The sequence below is a fragment of the Rhinolophus sinicus genome, chromosome 3 (assembly GCF_057876585.1).
Source record: "Rhinolophus sinicus isolate RSI-liver-muscle chromosome 3, RSI-T2T, whole genome shotgun sequence".
Taxonomy (NCBI): Eukaryota; Metazoa; Chordata; class Mammalia; order Chiroptera; family Rhinolophidae; genus Rhinolophus; species Rhinolophus sinicus.
In genome coordinates, this window is record NC_142503.1 from 51,904,759 (window position 1) to 51,913,913 (window position 9,155).

At 34.9% G+C, this 9,155-nt stretch overlaps 1 protein-coding gene across 1 annotated transcript in view; it reads left to right on the forward strand.

Moving 5' to 3' along the window:
- Positions 1-9,155, forward strand: part of FAM151B (family with sequence similarity 151 member B) — a 33,415-nt gene that overhangs the window by 17,347 nt on the left and 6,913 nt on the right. Inside the window, exons 4-5 of the mRNA XM_019728208.3 lie at positions 1,369-1,586; positions 3,655-3,790. Of these exons, the coding sequence (XP_019583767.1) occupies positions 1,369-1,586; positions 3,655-3,790 (354 nt within the window). The remainder of the gene's footprint in view (positions 1-1,368; positions 1,587-3,654; positions 3,791-9,155) is intronic.

Here is a 9,155-nt window from a genome sequence, read left to right on the forward strand (position 1 = left end):
ACAGACATGCATGGATTAGTTTCAGGGTTTTCCCCTTCTTCATGCATGAGGAACAGAACTCCCCAGGGATTTGGCTGCTGCTCTAGGATGTGCAGGCATGCAAACGTTGGAGTCACAGAATTGTGGTTTTAACATGGTATTGATACCCTTCAAGGCAGAAAGCATGTGAGACGGAGAAATGACAGCATCTCCATCAGAGTTTGCAAGGTCCAGCGTTAGACTTTATTAATGCACTAAAATCTAGGATCTCCATTTTAGGGTCAGAAGAGAGAAAAAAGAAGCTTCTGATATGGGAGCAGAAATGAAAGTCTAGAGGCTGGGTTCCTCTTGTTTTAATTGCAGTATCCTTGCTCACTAATAAACATAACCCAAGAAATGATGAGTGTCTCTTCTGAAAGTAGAGGGCCCAAAAGGAATGAACAGCGGTCAAAGCATAGGCAGGATTCCAGTCCCTTAGGAAGAAACGTGAAAGTGTGAGAAGCAGGTGCTGAATGTTTTAACCTCCAACATCTCTCTCCCAGATTCTCAGCCTCCATCACAGTATTCACTAAAAGCTAATTTTCTTAAAATGCGCGTAGGCCTTAAAGGTTCAGAATTATTCAGTAGCGTGGTTTTCCAGTAAAGTTTGAGAATACAGGTTTTACAGGTACAAGTTATGTGGGGTGATTAAAACCTTATTGTTTCATAATCTGTAGGTGTCAGTTAGATGTTGGAAAGTGAAAAGAAATGAAGCTGCTTTTTTATTTAAAAGGAACTAAAATGTAGTTGTTTCTAGTTTCCAGAAGAGGAATTTACAATAAAAGGGGAAAAAATGAAGTTTATAAAAGCTTTAAGGAAATGTTATAATTCTACACTTTGCAATCATTTTTAGAAATGTGTTTATGCATCCAGACTCAAACAAGAATACACAAAGGGAAAGAGGCTCGTTTTCTCCAGTGTCATGAGTATGATAGACATGGTGCCTGAGTATACTTTGGTTATTTTAAAAAATGTGAATTTGCAGGTTATAAGTATCTCATTTTTAAATCTTATTTATACTTGTATATTCTCTGATGAGTGAATATTTGTGTCTTTCCTTAAATTGTTTTTATACTGAGTGATCCTAATACAGAATTTTGAAACCTCTATCTGTCCACAAGTGACATTGTTCACATGTTTATAGAACCTTTAAAATACCTTCATGAATAAGAAGTACAAACCACCATATTGAGAGATGGCATATGTTAACTTTCCCCTCTGGTGCAATGGGAGCTTTGATTTTATTTAATTCAGGCATTATTGTATTATACTTTTATTATTAATTTGAGAACATTAAAAGTCTAAAAGAACTTCTTTGTCCTTTAATTTGACAACAAACTCTGTTTTTAGTCTGGCAGCTGTAGCACCATCCATGCTGCTCTTGGAAAATGTGAAGAGGCATCTGAATCGTCCTGTGTGGATTAATGCTGATATTCTTCCTGGTCCAAATGGAAATAGCAGAGTAGTGGATGCAAAACCTTTTGTAGACACTGTGACATCTTTCTTTCCAGATGTGACATTTTCCCTTGGTTGGACAACAGGATGGCATCCTGAGAAAGTCAATGAAGGTAATAATTTAAAAAATGTATTTCTTCTGGTTCAAATTAAATATACTCCAAATATAAAAGTAAATACCTTGAATAGAAAACAAAAAACACATTCCACAAAAACTAAGAGCCTGCTGGAGAGAAAGGCCTGGCCCTGAAGATATGTGTCTGACTCTTCTTTTTGTGATTTCAGATGCACACGACATTTATTGGTGATGTGCAGTCACCAGGCTTCTATAGGAAATATTTATTTGCAGGTCTAGAATAATGAAAACTGCCTCTTTACATGGTTTAAACAAATCCTATATTGGACTCTTTGAACTTGTAAAACATTCTGTAGCCCTTTTTTTTTTTTTACCTTGGAGCAAATCCTCTATGTCAGATGAAAGATAAAGAAGTAGTAATAAAAGCTTTTCATGTGATGTGAGGCCAGAAGTAGGGGAGTGTGGCTGAAAAGCACAAGTTGTGCTCCCGAGACGATGGAAGGGGCTTCAAATGTCGGCTGCTGGAACCTTGGTGCCCTCATGCTCTCTTCTGCTGGACAGGGGAGTGGGTGACCCTGGGATGCTCCTCCAGGCTGGATCCCTTCTTTCTTTAATGTATTCCTACAGACGGACTGATATTCTGTTGCTTTTTCCTGGCTGAAGCTTATTACACTATTAGATTCATCTTTCTATTTCTTCATACATCCCTAGGTAGTGATTTCCAGGTAAACAGCCAGTAAGCAATCAGATGCTCTTGGGACACCTGTTCTTGTGATAAAACTAATGAACTAAGAAGGTATGGAGATGTCAGTCTTCATCCTGTGTCAGGGCCTTGATTGTGTTACTTGCTAGTATTGCTTTTAGTAGTAATTTGCTGTTACATCTAAATGTAATTTGCTATTATCATTTTTAGATTTAAAGCTTTTAAGTCTAACGTGAGATTAGAATAACTGCTATCTAGTGAGTAGTGACGTTTAAGTTATAACCCCCTGGATCAACAATTGATATGATTGAGAGAAAAAATAATATGCTTTAACTTAATTCTATTTTAATTTTCTTATCATTTTAATTTTTATTAGTTTCATTAAAGAATATAGCATATAATTTAAAGAAGGTAAACCAGAAACAATTTAGTTCCTGACTGATTAACTTCCTGACTGATTCTAAAATCCTTTCAGTCACAGTTTCACCCTGACTTTATCCCCAGGCTTGACCCGAATGAGACCACATCTGAGTCACGGTGTTGAATGTTTCCAGGCTGCTCTTCCCCCACTGGCCTCTTGTCATGGCCAACATGCGCTTTATCTTCCCTTACTTCTTATGCCACGGATTTTAGAAAAGGGTTTATAAGTTTATAGCAACGTAAGTATAGCTTCTGATAGCAGTCCCTTTTTCTAATTACAAAGATAGAATTTTCCAGATTTTAAAGGAAAGCAGACATTTCCCTTCTTTCATGAGAAATTTGGCTGCTAAACTAACATATTTCTATAAAATGCACCTTTACTGACCAATCCTTTTTACAACCTGCTTTTGATAGAGTTTAGGGTTATTTAAAAAATATAAGTTCTTTTCTGAAGTTGTTTATAAACATGCAGGTGTGTTTTCCACAATGTCTTAACATGATTTAAAACACATATATAAAAGTCAATTTTATCATTTCTATTTTAGGTAAAATGTATAAGAAATTTGGACTAATCCCTCCCAAATTGAAGTTAATTATTACTTAAACAGCTAGTAAACACCTAGCAGCCATCTTTCTCTTGGAAACTTACTTATCACAAATGCAAAATCTAAGTTGATAGAGAATGTTAACGCTGCAGATGTACCGAAGAGCCTTAGACTCTTTAAAGTAAATATAGGGTCAAAATTTGGTGTGTTTTTCACTTGAGAGATTAGTAAATTGATTTTAGATTTAATTTTTTACCTACATTTTCCACTCAAAACATTTTCTTGCATTAAGTAGTATTTTAATTCACCCTAAATCCAAATGCAGATTTTTATAAATTACCCATGAATTGACCTATTCATGGGTAATTTAGTTTTTAATTTAATTGACTTTTACGATTCCAATTAGAAAAGTTAAATTTTATTTCTTTTCATTTCAGGTTACAGTTGGACAATGGTAAAAGAGATGGAATATATATGTAGTGAACTAAATCAGCCTGTAACATTTCCTGTCAGAGCAGCATTAGTCAGGCAGTCTTGTTCTCAGTTACTTTGGCTGTTAAGGAATTCAAACAGGTATGTATAAGTTTAACAATATAGTGTGTGCATGTGCATGTGAGTGTGTGAGAGACAGACAGAGGAGGATGACTACTGAATACGTCAAGATGTAGGAGAAAGAATGAATACGGATTCTGTAAGCACACTAGAATGGAGCTCCTGGAACCTTATCTTAACGTCTATTCCTCACAGTAGTTTTTGCATATAGTAGATGGCCAGTAAATGTTTGTCACTATTTTCATTATGTCCCACATTCACAAAAAGTTGTAAGTGGATAAAACTGTTTTCCTCTGAATTCTATCATAATTTCAGAAGTCTTTTCCGTATAAACATTTTGTTTTAATATGTAATAAAAATTAGTTGGGCCACCTATTAAATATTAAAATATAGTACAGAGGTACAGTATTAAAACAGTTTTGATGCTATCTTTTTAATAGAGTAGTTAGTAGGATAGCAGGGAAAGTCCAGAAATAAACCCAAATCTATTCATGGGAATTTAGTATAGGAAAAAGCTGGCATTTTAAGTCATTAGAGCAAAAGTCCAATAACTCGTATTGAGACAACAGGCCAACAGTGTAGAAAAAACCAAGCTAGCACCTTTCCTTAGTCCTTTCTCCAAAATACATTCCAGATGAATTAAAGACTTGAACTTCAAACATGAAATGCATAAAGAAAAAACGAGAGGAGTTTTATATAGGTACAGAATGGAGAAGACCTTTCTTAGGAAGGCACAAAACCTAGAAACTATGAAAGGAAAGTTTGATACATTTGAATATATAGAAAAGGAAAGATTCTGATAAAGCTATCCTCAATACATATGTCAGACAGGTGTAAAGAATTCTAACAAATAGAGAATTTTCACAAATTATCCAGAGAAAGACCCAGTTTGATAATTCACTATATTGTAGTGAGTAAGGGAAACAGACACATACATTAAAGAAATACCCATATTTCTGTGGATACTGAATTTTTATTAAGTACTTTTTAAGTTTTTATGAAAATGACCATATTTTTCTCCCTATATCTATTAATAAAATGTTAATATTTCGTAATATTGACCCATCCTCATATTTCCAGAATAAACCCCACTTGATCATGAATTATTATTCTTTTTAATATGCTGCTGCATATTTTAGTTAGGATTTCTGCATTTGAAAATAAATTTAATCTATAGGTTTTTTTTCTTTCTCAGTTTTAGATATCAATGTCATGTACATTTCATTAAAAAAAAACACTAGAGACCTTTCCTTCTTTTTATGTGTTCTGAGATGTTAAAAATAACATTGAAATGGCCTATACCTGAGTTTTGGTAAATTCAACTATGAAGCCCTCTAATCTTATACTTTGGGGAAAGCTTAACTCATATAACCTTTCCTGTTTCTTATATGGTAAATGGTCTCTTTCAATGGGAGCCAATTTTATGCATTTTCCTAGAAAATTGTTGACCTCATACAAGTTTTAAAGTTTATTTATACACAGATATTTAAAATAGTTTCTTACTCTTTTAGTTTCTTCTGTGTTTTTAAAATAATGTCCTAATTTTTTAATTTGATCTTTCCCCCCTTGTTTCTTTTCAAAAAATTTTTTATTGGAGAATATTGGGGCACAGTGTGTTTCTCCAGGGCCCATCAGCTCCAAGTCATTGTCCTTCAATCTAGTTGTGGAGGGCGTGGCTCGGTTCTAAGTCCAGTCACCATTTTCAATCTTTAGCTGCAGGGTGCACAGCCCACCATCCCATGGGGGAATTGAACCGGCAGCCTTGTTGTTCAGAGCTCCTGCTCTAACCAACTGAGCCATTCGGCTACCCCCCCCCCCCCCACCTCCCCTTGTTTCTTGATTAAACTAGATAGTGACATATCCTTTTTTTTTAAGAACCAGATCTTGGATTTATTTTTTGGTTTATGATTTAATAATTTCTGCCTTTTATCTTTTAAAATTTATGCTTTATATAGTTTCTTCTCATTTCTTGAGTTAGATACTTATTTGTTTACGTTTTTATTTTTATTAATATGTTTATTTTTATTAGTATAAATATTTAAGTCTATACTTGTTTTCTCTGACCACAGCTTTAGCTGTATCTCATTGTACTTATGTGTAGGTTTTCATTACTGTTAGTTTTAAATATTCTCCAGTTGTGGCTTTTTTCCTTTGTCTCAAAAGTTGTTTTAAGAGAAATTTTTTCAGGGATCTAGGTGGTAGAATTACTTTTTTTATTTTGGCTTTGTTAATAGTTTTCTAAGCTTACTGCATTGTAATCAGATAATGTCTATATTATTTCTACTTTGTAGACTTTATTAAGGTTTTAATTAATGGCTTAATATATGGGTATTTGTATAAGTTAATGTGTTTTTTTGAGGATACTATTTGGCTGTTATAAACAGAAACCTAAATTAATAATAGCTTAAATAAGTATTTCCCTCTCACGTAACTGGGAAAACATAAAGTAGTTCTGGGCTGATTTGATGACCCCACAGTGTCGGGCCCTGTGGGATAAATGCCTTTTGTGTTGGTGCTCCACTTCTCTTAGGAGATTGACCTCATTTATGTATGGTCAGATTTAACTGCGTGTCTGAGTTTCAGTTGGTAAGAAGGAGGGGAAAAAGAGAAGCTCAGGACCTGGCCCTCTCCTTCAAGGGCACGGCTTAGACATGCACACACTCATTGGCTGTGACTTAGTCTTGTGCCTATACCTTGCTGCAGGTGAAGCTGGGAAATGTCGCTGTTATTCTGTACACTCTTCTGCCTAGTTAGAATTCAGGGGGTTGTTATGTAAGAAAGAAAGGAGACGATATTGGAGTAAACTAGGTTTCGGTGACACATTAACATATATTATTGGTTATGTTATGTAAGTCTTTTATGCCTTTTTGTTTGCTTTTAAAAATATTTTTAACTTGATTCTACATTTACATGGCTCAAAAACCAAAGAATAGAGTTACACTGTGGAAAGCCTCTCTCCTACCCACCCACCCAGTCCCGTCCAACCTCCAACCAGAGTTGTTCGTTTCTTACACAACCATACTAAGTCGTTTCTTTATGCATATAAGAGTGAATACAAACACAGATTCTTAATTTCTCCTCCTTTTTAAAACAAAAGATAGCATATTACATACCTTTCTTCTCTTCTGTTCTTTGCTTTTTTTTTTTTTTTTTTTTAACTTAGCAATACATCTTGAATTTCTTTCCAAGGTTCTGCATTTTTCTTTCCTAGGTGCATCATATTTATATATGTACTATAATTTATTTAACCAGCCTCCTATTGATGGACATAAAGGATGTTTCTAATCTTTGACATTGCAAACAATGTGTGCCATTGTGTGCAAATATATGGCATCTTTAATATTTGGCCACTTGCTCTTATGGACAAAGAGAGTTAAAGCTTCCAACTATTAAAGTGTTTTTGTCTGTTTCCTCCTCTACCTCTGTAGTTTTTACTTATGAAACGTTCATGATATATTATTTGGTGCATACTCATATCTGTTTTATCTTCTTGAGGAATTTTACCTTTATTGTTAAAAGATTTCCTTCTTGGACTTGTTTAATGATTTTTTTTTCACCAAATTTACATTGTCTTTTTTTGTTTGTTTGTCTTGAATAACTTTGTCTTATCCTTTCTTTGAAAAAGTTTTATTTTTATTGACTTTTTAAAAGGTGATTTGTCATTAAAAAAAAAGTTTTAGACCTACAGAAAAGTTGCAAAAAACTACTACATTTTCTTTACTCAGATTCCTAAATTGTTAACATTTTCCTGCATTTATCCATTCTCTCTCTCTCTCTCTCTCTCTCTCTCGCCTTTTTTTAAAATATTTTTTCTGGCATGATGCCTCATTATCCTTAAGTACTCCAGTGGGTACCTCCCAGACAAGGATATGCTTCTATATTACTACTATGAAGCCTCCCAATCAGAAAATCAGCATTGAGACAGCATTACCATGCAGTCCACAGACCAACCATTCCAATAATGCTTTTTACTTCTTTGTGGTCCAGGAAACTCTCCAAGAACATGCATTGCATTAGTTGTCATGTTTCATCAGTAACATGAACAGGTTAGGCACAGATTTGGGGAAGATTTTCGTAACTCAAAAGGGCTCTATTACAGAATTTATAAAGAATTACCATTCTATTATTTGTCACAATTTATCCTCTCGATTATTGAATGACATTTAGATTGTTTAATGATTTTGGCTATTACAAAGATTGCTGCTTTGAACATTCATACACACACACACACACACACACACACACACACACACATATCGTGGTCCACATGTGCCTGCATTTACAAAGGTTATTTCAGAAGGGAATTTCTAGGAATAGAATTTCTAGGTCATAGGGTATTCATAGTTTCAACTTTAGTAGATCCTATTAAACTGTTTTCCAAAAAAAAAAAAAAAATGAATAAACTGTAGCTACATATTTTAACTTGGATAAATTTCACAAACAATATTCAGCTAAGGAAGCAAGACCAAGCATAATATTATATGCCATATGATTCCATCTATATAAAATTCATTAACAGATAAAAATTAAACTGTATTGTTTAGGGATGGATATGTAGGTGGTAAATAAAGAAAAGAAACAAGATGGCATCGCTTCTCAGCCTTTTGGCTAAGATCAAGAGTAGAAACAAGATGGCTACCAGCAGAGTCACGGCTGTGAGGATGCCAGGGAGAGGCAAGGTGGTGATGGAGCCCTGACATCTGGTGCCTCTCGAGTGCTCTTGATGGTCTTCTCCTTGATTGGTGTTTTGGTTACACAGGAGTTCATTTTATAATAATCAGTTAAAATGTACATTTATTTTTTCTGCATTTTTTTCTATATAATGTCACAATAAAAAGGGCTTTAAAAATAAAGCTTGAGAATTGATTTGAATGAATACAGTTTAAGAAACCCTTAGGCAATTTTATTTTTCCTATTTCAGTTTAAATACAACAGGGAAGATTAAAAGATGCAAAATAACACTTGGAATACTCTTCTTTTTTTTTTCTGATCCTCTTAACTTTTCTCATTTTTTTTTAAAAGATTTTATTGGGGAAGGGGAACAGGACTTTATTGGGGAACAGTGTGTACTTCCAGGCCTTTTTTCCAAGTCAAGTTGTTGTCCTTTCAATCTTAGTTGTGGAGGGTGCCGTTCAGCTTCAAGTTGTTGTCCTTTCAGTCTTAGTAGTGGAGGGCGCAGCTCAGCTCCAGGTCCAGTTGCCATTTTCTAGTTGCAGGGGGCACAGCCCACCATCCATTGCAGGACTCGAGTAATCGAACCGGCAACCTTGTGGTTGAGAGCCCACTGGCCCATGTAGGAATCGAACCGGCAGCCTTTGGAGTTAGGAGCATGGAGCTCTAACTGCCTGAGCCACTGGGCCGGCCCCTGGAATACTCTTCTTTTAAC